The sequence below is a fragment of the Kogia breviceps genome, chromosome 11, assembly GCF_026419965.1.
Source record: "Kogia breviceps isolate mKogBre1 chromosome 11, mKogBre1 haplotype 1, whole genome shotgun sequence".
Lineage (NCBI taxonomy): Eukaryota > Metazoa > Chordata > Mammalia > Artiodactyla > Physeteridae > Kogia > Kogia breviceps.
The window spans coordinates 14,817,842-14,838,317 of record NC_081320.1 but is presented as its reverse complement, the minus strand read 5'-3'; the positions used below and the strand labels follow the sequence as shown (position 1 = coordinate 14,838,317).

The following is a 20,476-nucleotide window of genomic DNA, read 5'->3' as shown; positions in this document are numbered from 1 at the left end:
CGCCATGTGACCCAGTTAAGTTGACACATAAAATTGACCATCAAATGGTCCTACACATTTGCCTTTCGTTCTGAAGTACTGCCAAAGAATTAGTATACAGAACTTTTAAGAGCTGCTGTGAATTAATAAGAAAAAGAAAACAGTTCGATAGGAATAAAGACAAAAAACGTGAAAGGGAAATTCTCAGAAAGGAAATCTAAATCCTGATAAGCATATGAAAAGATGTCCAACCTCACTAGTAATTAGGAAACAACAAATTCAAACCATTAGAAGATGTCATTTCCTACTCATCGAATTAGCAAAATGTTGGCAAAGATAGGGAGCTGTAGAAACATTCATATTGCAAAAGGGAGTAAAAAATTGGTTAAAATCATTTTGAAGAATTATTAGCAGTATATTAAAGTTGAAGATAGCATTTCCCATATCCCAACAATTCACTACTGAATTTGCATGTTCCAACAAAATCAGTCACATGCGTGCAAGAAACCATGTTCAAGAACATTTGGAGAAACGTTTATAATACCAAAAAAAAAATTTTTAAAGCACTGAAAACAACCAAACTGTCCACCTAGAAAAATGATTATATAAATTGTGTTTTATTCATAAAATTAAATACAATACACTATAGCCATGAAAATGAATAAACTATGAGTACATATATCAATATGGATGGGTCACACAAACTAATATTGAGCAAAATATTTAAGTTGCACAAAAACTATAGAATATTGGAGAAGTTTGATATAATGTATAAAATTTTTAAACATATATATTATACGTTGTTTAGGAAGTCATATTTTTTCAATAACAGTATAAAGAAAAATAGGGAAGTTATACTAAAACCAGGATAGCAGTGACCTTGGGAGGTGAAGTTTGGGTAATGAAAGAAGTGAACAGGGAGGGGCACGCTGCAGACTCAGATCATGTAGATAATGTTTTACTTCTTAAGCTGGGTTGCGGGTACATGGATACTTATTGTAAATATTAACTTTAAAACTTTTGTATGTCTTAAATATTTCATAGGAATTATTAAAGGTAAAACAATTCAAGACAGCAATCAGAGAATGAGAGGGGTGTTAATAGTAGTTAATGCGTGCTAAGTTCCTGATATATTCAGGAGGAAAAAAGAAGTACAGAATAACTCTATATTGCTGTAGGAAAATTTGTAGTTGAATGAATATGTTGAAATTTTAAGGGAAAATACTGAAATAATATATAATGTATAGCTTCCAAGCTAGCAGAGGGACAAAAGAATATACAATGCAAATTTTAATCCAACATTAGACAGGAGAGAAGAAGAACAAAATTCAAAGACAAAACATAGTAAACCAAAAAGTCAAACCAAAGAGTAGAAATTAATCCAAATATTCGGTTGGCCAAAAAGTTCGTTCGGGTTTTCATAACATGGAAAACCCGAACGAACTTTTTGGCCATTCCATACCTAAATAAGAGTAAATATCTCACGAAAAGATAAAGAAAATCAAACTTGATTTTCAAAACAACATTCAATTCTATACTACTTAGAAAATGTAAATGCAACGCAAAAACAGCACAGGAAGTTAGAAAATAAAGAGATGCAAAAGATAGAGTTTGAGGAAAGATATATACATATTAGAGATAAAGAAGGGAACTATATGATATACAAGAAAAAAACACAAAGAAGAAACACCAACTGTACAATTGTACACAACTAACAAAGCTTGAAATATGTAAAGCAAAAACTGGAGAAATAGATACAAGGAGAAACTGGTAAATCAACATTAATGTGGAAATTTTTAACACATCTATAATAATAACTACTGTGAAGCACATAAAATTGGCAAAATTGGTAAGGATATAAAATATTTTGACAATGAAATTAATGAAATTAACAACCTTGCTCTTTACACTCAACAAAGAGCAAATGCAAGATTTTAAGTACATAAGGAACATTTATAAGAATTAATTGTGTTCTAAAAAAGACACGTATTTCAAAAAGATGACAAACATTCTCTGCCCACAGTAAATCTTAGAAGTCAATCTTAATTTTTTTAATATTTGGAAAACAAAAAAATGTCCTTCTGAACAATCTGTCTGTTCAAGGGAAATCATAATGGCAACTGTCCAATAAGTGGAAGTAAATGACAAAAACAGCGTAACATATCAAAAACCATTAAAGTTTAGTGATGAGGCACCTAGCAGTAAATGTATGCATGTTTAATAACTTCTGGTTTCAGAAATGTCAGGCTAATATTCCCACTAAGAATAATTAGACAATCTAAAACTTAATTATTAAACTCTAACAGAAGGAAAAAATAATAAGCTAAGAGCAGAAATTAGTGACATAGAAAATATACATTTGATGGACAAGATCTAAAAGAACAGAAGTTTTTTTCTGAAAAGTTTAATAAAATATAAATCTCTGCTGAAACTACTGAGAGAGACAGACAGAAAGAGGAGAAAGAGATCCAAAAAAATTGTATCATGAATGAATAAAAGAATATCACTACAGACCAGCAGACATTAAAATGGTCATAAAAGCATGTTGTTTTGTTTTAATTTTGCCAATGAATTTGAAAATTTTAATGAAATGGAAAAATTATTCCAAAAACACAACTTTAAAAGAAACTGAGAATAATTAGAATATCTAAATAGTCCAATAATAGTTCATTGAATTCATTACAAAAAAACCTTCCCACAATGCTGGGTTTATTTCAGTAATGTAAGGATGGTTAAAATATTGAAAACTAATTTAATTCATCACATTAAAAGAATAAAAGAGAAAAATCCTTTAAAAAAAGAAGAAAACTATTATTTAAATAGACACAGAAAGAGCATTTGTTAAAATTCAACATGCATTCATGGGGGGAAAAGTCCCAGTAAACTAAGAATCTGGGAATCATTTCTTAAAAAGAGAAAACCAGAAATAAGACATTCTTCTACTCTGATAAATGGTATCTTAAAATTATTTAATGGATTTAGCAAGGTTACTGGACATGAAATAGGTTGTATTAATGCATACTAGCAACAGGAGCTCCCATTCATTGCTGGTGAGAATTCAAGGTGGTACAGCCAGTTTGGAAGACAGTTTGGTGTTTTCTTACAAAACTAAACATACTCTTATCATATGATCCAGCAATCTGGTACTTACCCAAAAGAGTTGAAAACTTATGTTCACACAAGAACCTACATTACACATGGATGTTTATAGCAGCTTTATTCATAATTGCCAAAACTGGGAAGCAACATAGATGTCCTTTAGTACATGAAAGGATAAATAAACTGTGATATATCTATACAATGGAATACTATTCAGTACTCAAAAGAAATGAGCTATCAAGCCATGAAAAGACATGGCTAATGTTAAATGCATATTACTAAGTGAAAGAAGCCAATCTGAAAAGGCTATATACTGTAAGATTCCAAGTATATGACATTCTGGAAAAGGCAAAAGTGTGGAGACAGTAAAAATAAATAAATAAATAATAACAAAGGGTTTATATCAAATCTAAAGAACTCTCAGAAATCAATAAGAAAAATACAAGTGAACCAGTAGAAAAAAAGAGGGGAGGGATATAAAAGGGAATAGTCAAACGGCAAATAAATAAACCTATAAAAAGGGGAAACAATTTAAAACCTCAGTGAGATACCATTATATATCCAACAGGTGTCAGCAAGGATGTGGGAAAAAACAAGTACTCTCATCTATTGCTTGTAGGTGTGTGGAATGGTGGCATCACCTTGAAAAACAGTTTGATATTATAAAAAAAGTTAAACATACACGTACTCTGTCAAACAGCAGTTCCATTCCTAGGAATATACACAACAAAACAGAGTACACGTGTATGGACTTCCCCGGTGGCGCAGTGGTTAAGAATCCACCTGCCAATGCAGGGGACATGGGTTTGATCCCTGGCCGGGAAGATCCCACATGCCACGTAGCAGCTAAGACCATGTGCCACGACTTCTGAGCCTGCGCTCTAGAATCTGCAAGGCACAACTACTGGGCCCATGCACCACAACTACTAGAGCCCGTGCTCCGCAACAAAAGAAGCCACCGCAATGAGAAGCCCACGCACCACAATGAAGAGTAACCCTCACTTGCCGCAACTAGGGAAAGCCACGCGCAGCAACTTAGACCCAACACAGCCAAAAATAAATTAATTAAAATAAATTTTTTTAAAGAAACAGAGTACATGGATATCAAGAGACATCTATGAGAATGTTTATGGCAGCATTGTTTGTAGCAGTCAAGAACCAGAAATAACCCAAATGTCCATCAAGAGCAGAATGGATGAATGAATTGGGATATAAGCACACAGTGGAATATTATTCAGAAATGAACTACAATGACCCACAATAATATGAATTAATCTAAAGAAATATTGTTGATTGAAATAGACCAAATATAAAAATATATATGCTATTTGATTCCATTTATATAAATTCAAAAACAAGCAAAATTAATCTATGGTGTTAGAATTCAAAATAGTTGTTGCTTTTGAGAATAAGGAAGGATATTGATTGGGAGGGTGCCAGTAATGTTCTTTTTTTTTTTTTTTTTTTTTTTTTTGCCCTATATGGTGCTACATGCGTACATTCCCTTTGGGAGAACTCATTAAGCCATACAGCCATACACTAATGATTTGTGTACTTTTGTAAATATGTTAGACTTCAATTTTTCAAAAGTTTTTTAAAAACTGACCTATAGCGTTGGAAGTCAGGACCACGGATACCTTTAGGGTGGAGGAAGGGAAAATGATTGGAGTTAAAAGGGTCATAGGAGAGACATCCCTGGAGTGTTGGCAAAGTTCTCTTTTCAACCACAGATGTTTATTTGAGATAATTCAAAGAACCATAAATTTGTTTTTTGCACTTCTGTGTGTTATAGTAAAAAATATTTTTAAAAACAAGAAAATAAGAAAAAACATTTGCACATCTATCACAATGAGGGTTTGAAATGTGTGCATATGCTAGCCAAGAGCCTACCACATTTACATTTCTTAATACTTGCATTGCTTAAAAATAATATAAAACAGCATTTCATTATTGTTGTTGTTCAATTCAGGGTGCAGTCCATTTCACTGGGGCAAGGACAAGGACCCATTGCTGAAAGAATGATCAAAGATGCAATGAAATCAGGAAACTGGGTATTTTTGCAAAACTGCCATCTTGCTGTTTCTTGGATGTTGGCAATGGAGGAGCTAATTAAAACCTTCACAGATTCAAGTATGTGGAGCACATAGCATTTGTATAATACCTTTTTCACGTGGCCTTTCTGCTGAATCCAATCCTTATAAGAATTATTTATTGTTGGCATTGTTTTACCCATATTAAAAAGGAGAAATTTGAGATCTAGAGGGGTGTAGTTAAGTTACACAACCCAGATTCAAATAAAGATGTTCAGACTCCAAGCTATGATCCCCTTGATCATTTCTGTTTCATGTTGCCTTCTATGGGAGGCCATTTGAATTCAAAATAAATTATATCTAGGCATGATGAAAAGAAATACAAACTGGACTTAGGACAAAAAAAGGAAATTAAATCTTTCGCTACAGAATGAGAGAAGTTCAGGAACAAAGTTCAAATTAGAACCAATTATCCGAATAGTGTTTTACCACTTTTTATCCTCTGTAACCCACATGACAATCAACCTTCACGTCACCCCACCCCCCCACACACACAGACACTCATGGGGGTGCCCAGCATGAGTCACGGTTGCCACCGCTAACTATAATATCACCACCTTCCTTCCCACTCAAGAAAGTATAATGGACTGCAAAGAGAGAAGGAGTGGACTTAGAATCTACTCATTTTTATATAGTAGTGTAAAAACAGTTGAAACCTTAGGAACTGTATTATTGGTAATAAGCTGTGTGCGCCCCACTTTACCACTCTCCCTGGAAGCCATGACGGAGAATACCCAGCCTGGGATATCCAGGGCCCTTTCTCTGGGGTACTCCTTTTTGCCCTGACCACAGAGGGCTTTCTAGGAAGGTGAGAGATATGCACATGATCTTGCATGTGACTTTCCTCATTGCTACCTATTAAGGTGAAGAGATGCTCCTTTACAGGGCAGCCAGCCTGCACTGGTTACCAAGCTACAACCAGGGCTTAGCAGCCTTCCCCTAGAAGGCCCCTCATTCCCTGGGTACCCCCTGCCCTGCCTTCTGCAGGCTGCTTCCATCAAGGATACACAGTCATTAGCATCTGCCATCCAGAATCTCCACTCTCTGCAATGCAAATAAGAGATGGCTTGCTTCCTGCTGGGCCTGTGGCTTATTTCTATTTAAATAATTAAAGAAAAATGACGAGAAGGTCTTTACTACTGTTCCTAATCCTGATTAGGATTATGATTAGGAAAAAAAATGCTGGGAAGGCAACTAAAAAGCAGTTTGCTGCAGTGGTAGTATGTGAGCCTTCCAAGTATGGACCTGTAGTTCAGCTTCTCAATGACCTGGACAAGAGTGCCAGAACTTCAAGAAGGCTGGATGGACTATGGAAGCCAGCGAAGGTGTTGATGGATTTTAAGTGTTTAAGTGGATAGAAAAATCCTCTCCTGGCCCTCATTACAATTGTTTATTAACTTAACCATTTGAGTTCTAATGTTTAACTTGAATCAGAAAAAAAAAAAAAAAAAAAAAAATTCAGGTAATAAACTGAAAAGAGAAAGTGAATGAAAGAAAAAAGAGAGGGAGGAAGAAAAAAACCCTCTGGGCTTGAAATTCTAAGGCCGGATTAGAATTTCACCCCCACCACTTCCTGACTGTACATATCAGGCCTCTTCTCTGGGCCTCAGTTTCCCCCACAATAAAATGACTGCATAGCATCATTGCTAGAAGTCCCACAACTAAGATGATTTCTAATTCCATTCCAGCCCTAAACTTCTATGATGCCTATGAAAGTTAAGATTCTTGATGCTTTTGCAATTATAAGAGAAAAGGTAGTTTAAAAAAATGCTTCTCTAAACCTGGCCTTTTTCACTCTTCGGTTCTTCTGGTTAATGAAATCATTAGCGCTAAGACTTTGATGATGTTTGACTTACACCTAATAGTTTTTACCATACAAGCAACTTTAGTGCTGTTCTAGAATTGTATTAGAATTAACTTTTAATTTTAGCTATTTGATACAGCTCATGAATTTAGATTACCAAACCAAGAAGCATAAATCCAGCTTTAATCTGCAGTCATTCATTTAATAAATATTCGAGAACCTACCGCATACCATGCCTTGTTCTAGATGCTGAGGGTATGTTGGTGAACAAAATAACCATAGTCATCTGCCCTCATTGAGCTTACATGCTAGTGAGGGGAGAGAGACAATAAACAAACTACATAACAAATAAGTAATTTATAAGGTATGATAGAATGTGGTCGGTGCTTTGGAAAACATTAAAAGGAAAGTAAGGAGAAACTGAAAGGTTGGGATGGAATGTGGGTGAGGAGGAAGGGTGGATAGCAGTTTTAAGTGGCATGGTGTAGATAGACCTCTTTGAGCAGGTGGCATTTGACCAACACTTGAAGAAAGTAAGGGAGTCTAAGGGAAGAGCATTCAGGTAGAAGGAACAGCTAGTGCCCGGGTCGTCCCTCGGAGGGAGCAAGCCGAGAGTGTCAGAGAAACACGGTCACTAGTACTTAGAGACCAATGCCAAGAAAGGCCCCCTTCGATGATGCCTGTGTCTTCCTGTGATGCAATCAATGATTTTCCCAGCTCTGCTTTGGCCTTTTGAACCTGGAATGGAGCTTGTTCTTTCTTAGTTTCTCTGTCTACAGCTCAGAAAGGAAGCGTATATTGACTTAACTTCTTGATGCTGTATGTGAGGTCTCTCTGTTTCCCTGCTCCCTGAGCTCCCTTTGCAACATCTCTGCAGAAGGGACAAATTTCTTTTTTCTCCAGAGGGCTTTCTGGCCATTTTCACGCAATTTCCTTAAATTGAATGGCTAAAAAAATAAAAAATAAATAAAAACAAACAAAAACTAAAACCCCTTCTTGAGCGTAAATGTAGTAACTGTCCTCTCTTTCAGTTGAAAATTTTCCCAATTTCAGAGGAAAGGTCCTTAGCATCTCTATCACGTATTGAAAATTAATGTGAAGTTAAACTGAATAATTGAGAAATTAATTGAGTAATTTCTTTACTCAAATGTGCCAGCATCTAGACTGCCAAACTGACTTGTGGGAAGAGCTTCTGTAAAGAGTTCCCTCCCCTCTATTTTAGATTTTACAATATAAACTACTTAAAATAGAAAACCTAGTCTTTAAACAGAACTTACAGCATATTTGTTTTTGCTATGCTATAATAATTATTTCTTACAGAAAAGTGTTACTAAGAAGTATGCATTTTCCTTTTTTGTCGTTTTGTCTTTGTTTTAAACAGATATTGTTATCAAGGACACATTTCGACTTTTTTTAAGTTCCATGCCTAGTAACACATTTCCTGTTACAGTTCTTCAAAATTCTGTCAAGGTAACGTATGGTTGGCCTGTAACGTGACTGGCCTCAGGGTGTTCACCGAGTGGGTCCAGGAAACCCAGGCTTGTGCCAGGTTGTGTCAGAGTCCAGGTGGCCCAGGTGGGGAAGTAGGAGTCGGTGTCCCTTCACCGGAGAGTGAGCAGGGAAACAATTTCCCAGGCCATTGCCCATCCTTACATGCCCTAGTGTTGCTGGTCATTCAGCACCTCCACTCTTCCCCTCTATAAGAAAACGTCAAGGATGCAGAGGAATGAGTAGGGAACCCCTCCCAGAGTTAAGAGAATGTTTCAGCATTGGGGAAACAGGAAGGCCCACAGGGAGTATGGTTGCTGGATTGCAAGGCTGGAAGTTTCCAATAAATGGGAAGCCTCTGCATATGAATGATCACCCAGGAACCAGGGATGCCTCTTCCCTGTCTGCCCTGTGCCATCAGGGCAAAGTGTGAGGTGATGCCGTATGTTGAGATGACCAGAAAATCCAGTGCAGAAAGCCTGAGCATCCTTTCTGGTCCATGTATAGAGAAATGGACACCAAATGGAAGTGTCTGAGGTTCTTGTTGAGGTGGTCCACATACTATAGGTCTGAGGACCCCCTATTCTCCAGAGACTGAGGCCGAGCAAAATACAGAGCAGGCGCAAACAGGGCACGAATGCCTCCCAGGCATTGGTTATTTACGTCCCCTCACTGCCTTCAGCCTATTTGTGTTATTCGGAAATAATGCATATCTGTACAACCACCCTCTCCGCCGCGGGTGTCTCTACAGGTAACCAATGAACCTCCAAAAGGTTTACGTGCAAATATCAGACGAGCATTTACCGAAATGACACCTTCATTTTTTGAAGAAAATATACTTGGAAGAAAATGGAGACAAATAATATTCGGCATTTGTTTCTTCCATGCAATCATTCAGGTACACTCAATTTGTATTTTAATAGAGACAAGAATGTATTAGGTTAAAAATAAATCAATGAAAAGAATCAAGTAAATGCTTACAAATGGCATTGTGAAATGCTGAGGGCCCTGTTCTGTCTGAACCCAAGTTATTTTAACTCAGTCCCTGATCTCTGCACACCCCTTGCCTCTGTATCTCACAGCTTTGCCTCCCAGCTCTGCTCTGACCTAAGGAGAACCATCTCCTGGATGAATGCACTAGGTCAAATTGAAGAACACGAAATTGATCTCCACAGCTGTGCTTCACTCGCAAAATCTGCTTCCCTTCCAGACTCTACTCCTGAAATCGGTGGTCCCGTTCTCTCAATCACCTACACTCAGAGTTTCAGGATTATTTTTATTCTTCCTCCTTTACACATATATATCATGTCAGTCGGCAAGTCTTCATTTTTCTTACAATAATTTCACTCTCACCTGCTCCTGTTGGAGTGGGCTTAGACCCTTAACAGCTTCCTCCCTGTGATTAGAGCTCCAAGTCCCCTGAAAAGTGGCCTTCAACTGGGCACTCCTTTCCCCCTCTGTTCAGACCTCACTGCCCTGATCTGGTGCCCATCCTGTGGCCTCGTACTGGGCACTCCTTCCCCCTGCTCTGTCCAGACCTCATTGCCCTGATCTGGTGTCCATCCTGTGGCCTTGTACTGGGCACTCCTTTCCCCCGTCTGTTCAGACCTCATTGCCCGGATCTGGCGCCCATCCTGTGGCCCTTATACGGGAATTCTGACTCCATATTTCTGTATGGGGTCTTGAGTAGATAGGCTGCCTGGTTTTCAAATGTGTGTGGCCTGCAGATGAAGAATCAGTAGAGAAGAAACAAAGATTAAAGATGCAAAATATGGGATAAATAAGTAAAGAAGGTCCTAGAGGAAATCAGAGAGGCTGGGATTGGGGCTCCCAGTGGGAGGCCTTTGTTCTACTAACAAAAGCAGCTGAGATGAGGGATGGTTTAAGATTTAGGGAAATTTTGAGATGGAGAGGAGGAAACATGGTACAGTTGCCAACATATAGACCAACCTAAGTGTCCCTCAACAGATGAATGGATAAAAATATATGTGGTATATATATACAATGGAATACTAATCAGCCATAAAAAAAGAATGAAATTTTGCCATTTGCAGCAACATGGATGGACTTGGAGGGTATTACGCTAAGTGAAATAAGTCAGGCAGAGAAAGGAAAGACAAACACTATACGATATCATTTTATATGTGGAATCTAAAAAATACAACAGGGACTTCCCCGGTGGGCCAGTGGTAAAGAATCTGCCTTGCAATGCAGGGGACGCCAGTTCAATCCCTGGTCGGGGAACTAAGATCCCACATGCCACGGGGGCAACTAAGCCTGCGCGCCACAACTACTGAGCTCACACACCTTAGCTAGAGAGCTTGCGTGCCACAAACTACAGAGCCCACGCTCTCTGGACCCTGCTCACCACAACTACAGAGCCCGCGGGCCCTGGAGCCTGAGCGCCACAACTAGAGAGAGAAGACCCGCACACCACAACTAGAGAGAAGCCTGCATGCTGCAACTAAGGCCCGACGCAGCCAAAAATAAATAAATAATCTTTTATTTTTAAGTTATAAAACAAGTTATTTTAAAAAATACAACAGAGACTTCCCTGGTGGCTCAGTGGTTAAGGCTCCACACTCCCAATGCAGGGGGCCGGGGTTCGATCCCTGGTCAAGGAACTAGATCCCACGTGCATGCCGCAAGTAAGAGTTCGCATGCCGCAACTAAGGAGCCTGCCTGCTGCAACTAAGACCCAGTGCAACCAAATAAATAAAGATTTAATTACAAAAAATAAATAAATACTAAAAATTTTAAAATACAACAAACTAGTGAATATAACAAGAAAGAAGCAGACTCACAGATACAGAGAACAAAGTAGTGGTTACGGGGTGGGGAGGCTATCTGGGGTGGCAGAGGGGGAGGTACAAATTATTGGGTGTAAGACAGGCTCAAGGGTGTATTGTACAACACAGGGAATATAGCCAATATTTTGTAACAACTGTAAATGGAGTGTAACCTTTAAAAATCGTATAAAAATTTAAAAATAAATTTAAAGAGGCTTCCCTGGTGGCACAGTGATTAAGAATCTGCCTGCCAATGCAGGGGACACAGTTTCGATCCCTGGTCCAGGAAGATCCCACATGCTGCGGAGCAACTAAGCCCGTGCACCACAACTACTGAGCCTGCACTCTAGAGCCCACGTGCCACAACTACAGAAGCCCACGCACCGCAACGAAGAGTAGCCACCACTCACGGCAACTAGAGAAAGCCCACGCGTAGCAACAAAGACCCAATGCAGCCAAAAATAAATAAATACATTTTAAAAAAAATAATAATTTTTAAAATTTTTAAATAAAAATATTAATTTAAGGAAAGAGGAGGGAACGTGGGACCAATCCTCTGATGCAATCAGTAGTTTAGAATTAAGAAATTAGGTGAGATACAGAGATAGCAAAGAGAGGGAAAGATTTCATTATGGAGAGTTGTGAAACAAGAATTGAGATTCTGGGTATCAGTTAAAAAAAAAAAAGGCCACTATAGAGAAGTCAGCATATAACCAGCACATCACGCATGACTGAAAATTCTGGGTGACAGACTTCTTAGAAGAGTTGGGGGCAGCTCTCTGATTAGTGTCAATATTTTTATGCCAAAAGACTCTAGGTGGGATAGTTTTCCCTATTTTGATGGAGAAATATTTTATTTTACCATGAAGAACAAATGTTCTTTTGACAAGTCTATCACATTTTCACATTTCTTGTAATATCAAATTTTCTTTTAGAAAATTGGCAAAAGGCCAGTGTTGGAGGAAGAGGTGCCTGCCCCATTTGGTGACAGCCAAACTGAAAGCCTGGCTCAAGTTGAATGTCGTGATTTTAACTGATTTTGCACAATGAGGATGCTCAACTTCAACAGAAACCTTTTAGTTTTCAGTATTTTACACAATTAATTTTATCAAACTTTAAGACCATTTGCATTTTCTATTCTAGGAGAGAAAAAAGTTCGGCCCTCTTGGTTGGAATATCTGCTATGAATTTAACAACAGTGACAGGGAATGTGCTTTACTGAACCTCAACCTTTACTGTCAAGAAGGAAAGATTCCCTGGGATGCATTGATTTATATCACTGGTCAGTATACCCACATGGCCTGACGTCCAGCTGTGCACCACACAGTTGTTGGTTTACACCCACCTGGCTTATACCAAGACGATGTCCTCCCAAGCCTTTGGTGACGGTGGTGATGACTTCTGATACTGCCTCTGAGAAGATAAGACCATGATAAAAATATCATTAAAATATTTACACACAGGAAATGGGACAGATGTCTTCCCAAATAATAACGTAGATAAATAATAAAAACTTAGATAGCTCTTGCTACATGCTAAGCATGTTCTAAGCATGTCCCATGAATTAGCAGATTTAATCCTCACAACAACCCTATAAGGTGAAAACTATTATATCCCTATTTTACACACGAGGAACCTGAAGAACACAGTTTACAAGGGTGAAGCCAAGATGTAAAGGCAGGCAGTCCAGCCTCCAGAGTCTGTGCTCTTAAATTCAAAAGAATCTACACATGATTGACTAGTCAACACCTGTTGAGTTAGGTGTACTTATGAAAAAGGAAAAGCTATTTCGGGAATTACAATTTTTAACAAATATGAATGGTGGCCAAATGAGATCTTACTGCCAAAATCAGATGCCATTTAGACCATGTAGACCCAAATAATGAAGAAAAGATTCCCACTGGGAGGTGAGGGAGGGAGAGAGCAGAGTGGGAATGGATGCTTTTCATTGGTGAGCAAGGGAAATGGGGAACAGCAGAGAGGTATCAGCTGATCCAGAGCCTTGAACAGCACGTGACACCTTGGAACATGTTTGAGCGAAGGGCAGCGGAACGGTTTGGAAATGGATTAAAACCCATCCCCAGGGTGGGCCAAGAGAAGTGGGTATGGAACCTGGGAAGCTACTTTGTACTCCTGCTCCCAGCCACTCCTCTGTGGCCAACATTGCTTAACATAACAGTGAGTTAGTCAGGATTCTTCTCTGGCACCCTCTATGTACCCTGAATTTTCTGCTTCCTAGCTTTTCTCTCCCTTCCTTCTCTCCTACAACACTTGACCTTTCTGTTTACCTCAACTTCTACTGCTGTGGGAGTAACTGTGTTTTGAAAAGGATAGAAAGGAATGAGATAAAGATACATCTGCTCTCATCACTACTATTCAGTGTTGGGCTGAAGGTTCTAGCCAGGGAAATTAGACAAGGAAAAGAAATCAAAGACATCCAGATTAGCATGGAAGGAGTAAACCTATCTTTATTTGCAGATGACGAGATCTTGCATGCAGAAAATCTTAAGGAATTCACACACACGCACACACACACACACACACACAAAAAAAAAACTGGAAGTAACAAATGAGTTTGGCAAGGTTGTAGGATACAAAGTCAATATACAAAAATCAACTGCATTTCTATACACTGGCAATGAACAATTAGAAAATACTTTTAATTCTATTCATGATAACATCAAAAAGAATAAACTGGGCTTCCCTGATGGTGCAGTGATTGAGAGTCCGCCTGCCAATGCAGGGGACACGGGTTCGTGCCCCGGTCTGGGAGGATCCCACTGCCGCGGAGCGGCTGGGCCCGTGAGCCATGGCCGCTGGGCCTGCACGTCGGAGCCTGTGCTCCGCAGCGGGAAAGGCCACAACAGTGAGAGGTCCGCGTACCGCAAAAAAAAAAAAAAAAAGAATAAACTACTTAAGAATAAATTTACCAAAAGAAGTGCAGATTTGTGCACTAAAACCTGCAAAGTACTGCCAAAGAAAATTAATCTAAATAAATGAAGAGACATGACATGCTCGTGGATTGAGAGATACAATATTGTGAAAGTGGCTATAATCCCCAGACCGATCTATAGATTTAACACATTCCCTATCAAAATCTCAGCTGACACTGTTGCTGACATTGGCAAGCTGATTACAGCATTTGGATGGAAATGCAAAGGGCCCCAAAAAACAAAAACAATCCTGAAAAAAAAGAATGAAGTCAGAAGAGTTACATTTCCCAATTTCAAAAGTTATACAAAGCTACAATAATCAAGACAGTGTGAGACAACAAGGACTTACTGTATAGTACAGTGAACTATGTTCAATATCTTGTAATAAACTATAAAGGAAAAGAATTGGAAAAAATATATATATATATAAACATATGTGTAAACGAATCACTGCTGTATACCTGAAACTAACACAATATTGTAAATCAACTAAATTCAATTTTTTTTAAAAAACAATATGGTACTGGCAGAAGGATAGACACATAATCAATGGAACAGAATTGAGAATCCAGAAATAAACCCTTATATTTATGGTTAATTTATTTTTTTAAATAAATTTATTTATGTATTTATTTTTGGCTGTGTTGGGTCTCTGTTGCTGCATGCGTGCTTTCTCTAGTTGTGGCGAGTGTGGCCTACACTTTGTTGTGGTGCGCGGGTTTCTCATTGTGGTGGCTTCTCTTGTTGCGGAGCTTGGGCTCTAGGCGCACGGGCTTCAGTAGTTGTGGCACATGGGCTCAGTAGTTGTGGCTTTCGGGCTCTAGAGCACAGGCTCAGTAGTTGTGGCGCACAGGCTTAGTTTCTCTGAGGAGTGTGGGATTTTCCCGGGCCAGGGCTCAAACCTGTGTCCCCTGCATTGGCAGGCGGATTCTTAACCACTGCACCACCAGGGAAGTCCCTGGTCAATTTATTTTTAACAAAGGCGCCAGGACAATTCCATGGGGGAAGGAGAGTCTTTTCAATAAATGATGCTGGGACAATTGGATACCCATCTGCAAAAGAATTAACTTGGATCCTTATCTCACACCATACAAAAAATTAATTCAAAATGAGTGATATATCTAAATGTAAGAGCTAAAACTATAAAACTCTTAGGAGAAAGCATATAAGTAGATCTTCATGACTTTGAATTAATAATTGCTTCTTAGATATGACACAAAAAGCACTAGCAATAAAAGAAAAATAATAAATTCAACTTCTTCAACATGTAAAACTTATTTTTTATTTTTTTTTGTGTGTGTGGTACCCGGGCTTCTCACTGTTGTGGCCTCTCCTGTTGCAGAGCACAGGCTCTGGACGCGCAGGCTCAGTGGCCATGGCTCACGGGCCCAGCCGCTCCGCGGCATGTGGGATCTTCCCGGACCGGGGCACGAACCCATATCTCCTCGGCAGGCAGATTTTCAACCACTGCGCCACCATGGAAGCCTCAACATGTAAAACTTTTAAACTTCAACAAACACCATCAAGAAAGTGAAAAAGGAAACCACAGACCGAGAGAGAATATTTGCAATCATGTATCTGATAAGGCACCTGTATACGAAGTATATAAAGAAGTCCAACAACCGTAAGAAGAAAAATAATCCAATTTTTAAATGGGCAAAAGATTTGAATGTACATTTCCCAAAAAAAGACATACAAATGCCTAATAAGCTCACTTAGTCATTAGGAAGATGAAAATTAAAGCCATAATGAGATACCACTTTATACCCATTAGGATGACTATAATAAAAAAAGACAGTAACAAGTGTTAGCAAAGATGTGGAGAAAGTGGAACCCTCATACATAGCTGGTGACAATGTAATAAGTTGCTGCTGCTTTGGAAAATGTTTTAATAGGTTTACCATATGACCCAGAAATTCCATTCCATGCCTAGTTATATACCAGGGAAAATAAAAACTCATGTCCACACCAAAACTTGTACAGAAATGTTCATAACAGCATTATTCATAATCCCCAAAAGTGGAAACAACATGAACGTCTATCAACTGATGAATGGATAAAGTGAGGTATATCCATATAATATTATAGATGTAATATTACTCCACCATAAAAAAGAAATAAAGTACTGATACATGCTCCAACTTGGATAAATCTCAAAAACTTTATGTTAAGTAAAAGAAGCCAGACACAAAATATCACATGTTGTATATACCATTTATGTGAAATTTCCAGAAAAAGCAAATATACAGACAGAAAGTAAGATAGTGATTGCATGGGGCCGGGGATAAGAAATGGACAGTGACTGCAAATGGACACAAGATTTATTTGGGGGGATGACAGAAATGTTCTACAATTAGATCGTGGTGATGGTTACACAACTTTGTAAATTTACTAAAAACTATTTAACTATACATGTAAATTTTAAGTGACATAATTTTCAAGGTGTAGCTCATCAAAAATGTTTAAAAAAAAAAAAAAAACAATAGGAGAAAAAAAGGCAATGCTTTATCCAGGCAATGATATTTGCTTGTGGTGGGATTTTAGGCAGTCATTTATGGATTAATCCAGAAAATACAGGTTAGTACCACTATTCTAAATGTTGGAAATACAAAGATGATGTAGTCCCTGCCTACCAAAAACTCATGGGGTAGAGATAATAAGTAAATTATAATATGGTATGACAATTACCAAAATAGGAGTGTATGGACAATGCTGTGGGAATTCACAAGGAGGAAATAATGCTACCTGGAGGAATCTGGGAAAGCTCCACCAAGGAGGCAATGGTTGAGTGGGGCACTGAACGGTGGGGTGGGCTCAGCAGGAGAGAAGAGGCAGGAGAGAACACAGGCAGAGAGAACAGTGATGGTAAAGCCCAGAAGTGTCGGGATGTGGCATGCCTGTAGACGCTGTGAGTAGTTCATGAGTGCCAGAGCAGAGTATAAAGAGGAGATGTATATGGAGGAAAGCTTTATCTTCAACAAAACTAAAAAAAGGTGATCTGCGGGCACATCTTGAAAGCCCGTGTGTGTTGTTAATAAATTTGGGCTCTACCTTGTAAGCAATGGTTGGCAATTATAGTCTTTTAGGCTGGGAACAGGTGCAACCACGTATAAAGCGATAACAAAAGCAAGACGAAGAATTGAACAAGGGGATACAGCAACACCAAGGGGGAGACTGGACAGGAGAGAATAAACAGAGAAAGATTAAGGAGGCTTTAAATATGGGGAGGTATTTGGGGTTGGAGCGGGGGGGTGGGCGGTCCTTAAAATTTTATAGAGTAAGCTACAGTGATGCCTGAGTCCAAGAGACAGCTCTGAGCTCAAAGTGGGCAAAGGCAGAGCCAAACCTAAGGCCTATCCAGTTTGTGTCGGGCCATCCCTGAGCCAGCCCACAGGGATAAGAATGGAAGAGAAGAGGAAGACACCACATCAGGATTTGCAACAAGACCCTCAGAACTGTGATGCCTGGGCCAGGACAGGTGGTGGACGTGAATGGTAGATGCCCCCTCCCAACATTCTGTCTTCTAAACCCAGAAGACTCCTTCCTAAGAGTAAGCCTAAAATTGAGTCGTCTACCCTGAATCAAATTATTCGAGTTCCTGGTTTACTCACTTTGATCCGAGAAAAACATAACACTAAATCTGGACACAGAATCACAAAGTCTGATGATTTTTAAGGCAAATATTTCTGTGCTTCTTCTCAAAATATAAATATTTTCGTTTAAAAAAAATTTTTTTGGCCCTGCCGCACGGCATGTGGGATCTTAGTTTCCCAACCAGCCATCAAACCCGGGCCCCCTACAGTAGAAGCATGAAGCCTTAACCACTGGACCGCCAGGGAAGTCCCCGAAATTTTTTTTAGAATAATACACTTCAGGGCAACTCTTTCCTCTCACCACTGACTAATTATTGGAGTCTGCGTTTTCCTGGCCGCCCTCCTTTCCCAGACACCATGATGCAATTGAAGAAACTTGACCTTTATATTATATATAATATAATTTATATTCCCATCTAGCCCTCAGGATCCAAGTTAGTCTGAAGCTAGATGGACCCACCACAAAGATTTAACCCAACTTTGTGTTGCAAGATTTCCCAGAGAGTGACTGAAGAGTATTCTCAGGAAAGTACAGCAGCATCTCTTTCTTCCCTCTTAGAATTGCTAATACAGGGAGTCAGTTACTTGATCATCAGCTCTGGCACTTACCCCCCAACGCCCTCACTCTAAGTGGCTGAGCCAGTAAGACTGACCAGAAGTGCCTCAACAGGAGAGGGAAGATAGGTGCAAGCCAGGACGTTGCTATCCTGGAAGAAATAAATTACTGAGATTCCAAACACAAAAAACTTACTCTCAACCAACCATCTCAGCTTGAAAAAGAATTTTTAAAAAAAATCTTCTTGACATAACGAAAGAGATGGAAATGAGAATGGATGAACATTTAAAGGATTCAGAAGTTGGCAATATCAGTATCAAAAGTAAAATCCTTTTCGGAACACTACAGAGGTGAATAATGAATTGTAGCAATGGGTCTGGAATTTTTCCAAGGAATTATATCATCCAGCAGTACAATCATTCCAATGCAGAATAGATATTTTTCCTACTTGTAACTTGGGGAATGACAAGGGAGCATAATTTCTCTGGGGAAAGAGATGGGATACCAATAAATTGTAATTCCCCATAACATAATTTCTGTGAGGCAAGTTGTCTCTTTCACTTTGGAGCTATCTTTCTTCCTTGGCTTAATATCAATGATTTACAAGGTATGTATAGAGTTTGAATGGCTTGTTGTAAATGTTTTGGTTTCATTTAGCTCATTGGCCCCCAAAAGAAGCAGTGGTTCATAGAAAGTATGTCTGTTTTAGAATACTACAGTCAATGATGGGATAAGACCCCAAATCAATATTTTTTGAAGGAAAAAAACAGGAAGAAGAAAGAAATATGTAAATAGACCTCACTGGCTTTAGTTTCAGTTATTTGGGAAAAGCAAAATAATTAGGGGAGAGAACATATACTAGATTTTTTTCTGCTTTTTAAAAGTTGACTTTTATTATCTTTGGGGGTGGGGTAATAGAAGAAACTCAATGTGCTATTTCCACTTTCAGTACCAAATAAATGTGTGAATAAATAAACCTGTTAGAATGTGGGTATGCATATCAATGAAAAGCAAACAAGGTTTTTAAACGCAAACTTCTTTTCAGGTGAAATTACATATGGTGGTAGAGTTACAGATACCTGGGATCAAAGATGCCTTCGTACTGTCTTGAAAAGATTTTTTTCTCCTGAAACATTACAAGAGGATTATAAATATTCTGAATCAGGTGAGTGACATTTCAATATCGTGGAAAACAACTTTTTCCAAGAAGTCATTGACAGCATCTCTCAGTTTTCCATCCAGGAGCTGTCTGTGTCCAGTCCTCACAACCCAGACCCCACACCCTCCCATCCTCATGCTTGACCACCTTCAAAACGGCTTTCGTTGTAAGAGTACAAAGATATCTATTGCACGATAAACACTTTGAATTATTCCTGCTCTAAAATGGGTGGTATTCTAGGTGTGTTTTCAAAGTTCCATAAATTCGGAACACACCTCTCAGTAGCACATCCCTGGGTTCTCAAAACCTTGAAATGTTCTGCAGGTTAACACCCTGAAAGGTTAGGACACTGATTAGATGTAAAGGCCTCAAGAAAAGGTAAAGAAACTAGACACAGGGATGAAGGCGAGGAAAAACCATTCCTGTTTCTCTGTGAGGCAGCTGATTATAGCCACCATCTGAACAGACAGAGAAGCACCAAACCTGGCAGTTCTCAAAGCTTGTCTACTTGAGACATATTGCCTTCTGTGTTTTCAATAACAGGTATCTATTTTGCACCCTTGGCTGACAGCCTACAAGAGTTTAAGGACTACATCGAAAACCTGCCTTTGATAGATGACCCAGAAATATTTGGGATGCATGAAAATGCCAACCTAGTTTTCCAGGTATGTGGCCTTTCAACTTAAAGGACATATTCACATTGTGTATATAAACCTGAAACATCAATAATCACCTCACTGGCTCTGTAAATTATAATCTTCTTAAATAAACAAATAAATGTTTCACCTCGACTTCAACATCTGGTTCCAATTTAGCCTGTTCCCTCTGGATCCTTCACAGAATCCTAAGATTCTTGTCACCAGCCACCTCCTCACCTTCCAGCCTCTGCTTAGTCCATAATCTACGTGCTAGTCTCCTGCAACATGGGGATTTGGATGATAATCCAGACAGCCCTTTTTCTTTTGCACTTCTCCCTCCATGCTGGG

The 20,476-nt window shown here is 38.9% G+C and overlaps 1 protein-coding gene and 1 long non-coding RNA gene across 2 annotated transcripts in view; one reads left to right on the top strand and one right to left on the bottom strand.

Moving 5' to 3' along the window:
- The window catches only part of LOC136792130 (uncharacterized), a 38,315-nt gene extending 25,652 nt beyond the window's left edge, over positions 1 to 12,663 (bottom strand). Inside the window, exon 1 of the long non-coding RNA XR_010835387.1 lies at positions 12,595 to 12,663. This is a non-coding gene — a long non-coding RNA (uncharacterized lncRNA). The remainder of the gene's footprint in view (positions 1 to 12,594) is intronic.
- DNAH6 (dynein axonemal heavy chain 6) overlaps positions 1 to 20,476 on the top strand; it is a 297,300-nt gene that overhangs the window by 252,280 nt on the left and 24,544 nt on the right. Inside the window, exons 65-70 of the mRNA XM_059078614.2 lie at positions 5,048 to 5,208; positions 8,354 to 8,442; positions 9,212 to 9,358; positions 12,393 to 12,531; positions 19,377 to 19,496; positions 20,034 to 20,155. Coding sequence (XP_058934597.1) covers positions 5,048 to 5,208; positions 8,354 to 8,442; positions 9,212 to 9,358; positions 12,393 to 12,531; positions 19,377 to 19,496; positions 20,034 to 20,155 — 778 coding nt within the window. The remainder of the gene's footprint in view (positions 1 to 5,047; positions 5,209 to 8,353; positions 8,443 to 9,211; positions 9,359 to 12,392; positions 12,532 to 19,376; positions 19,497 to 20,033; positions 20,156 to 20,476) is intronic.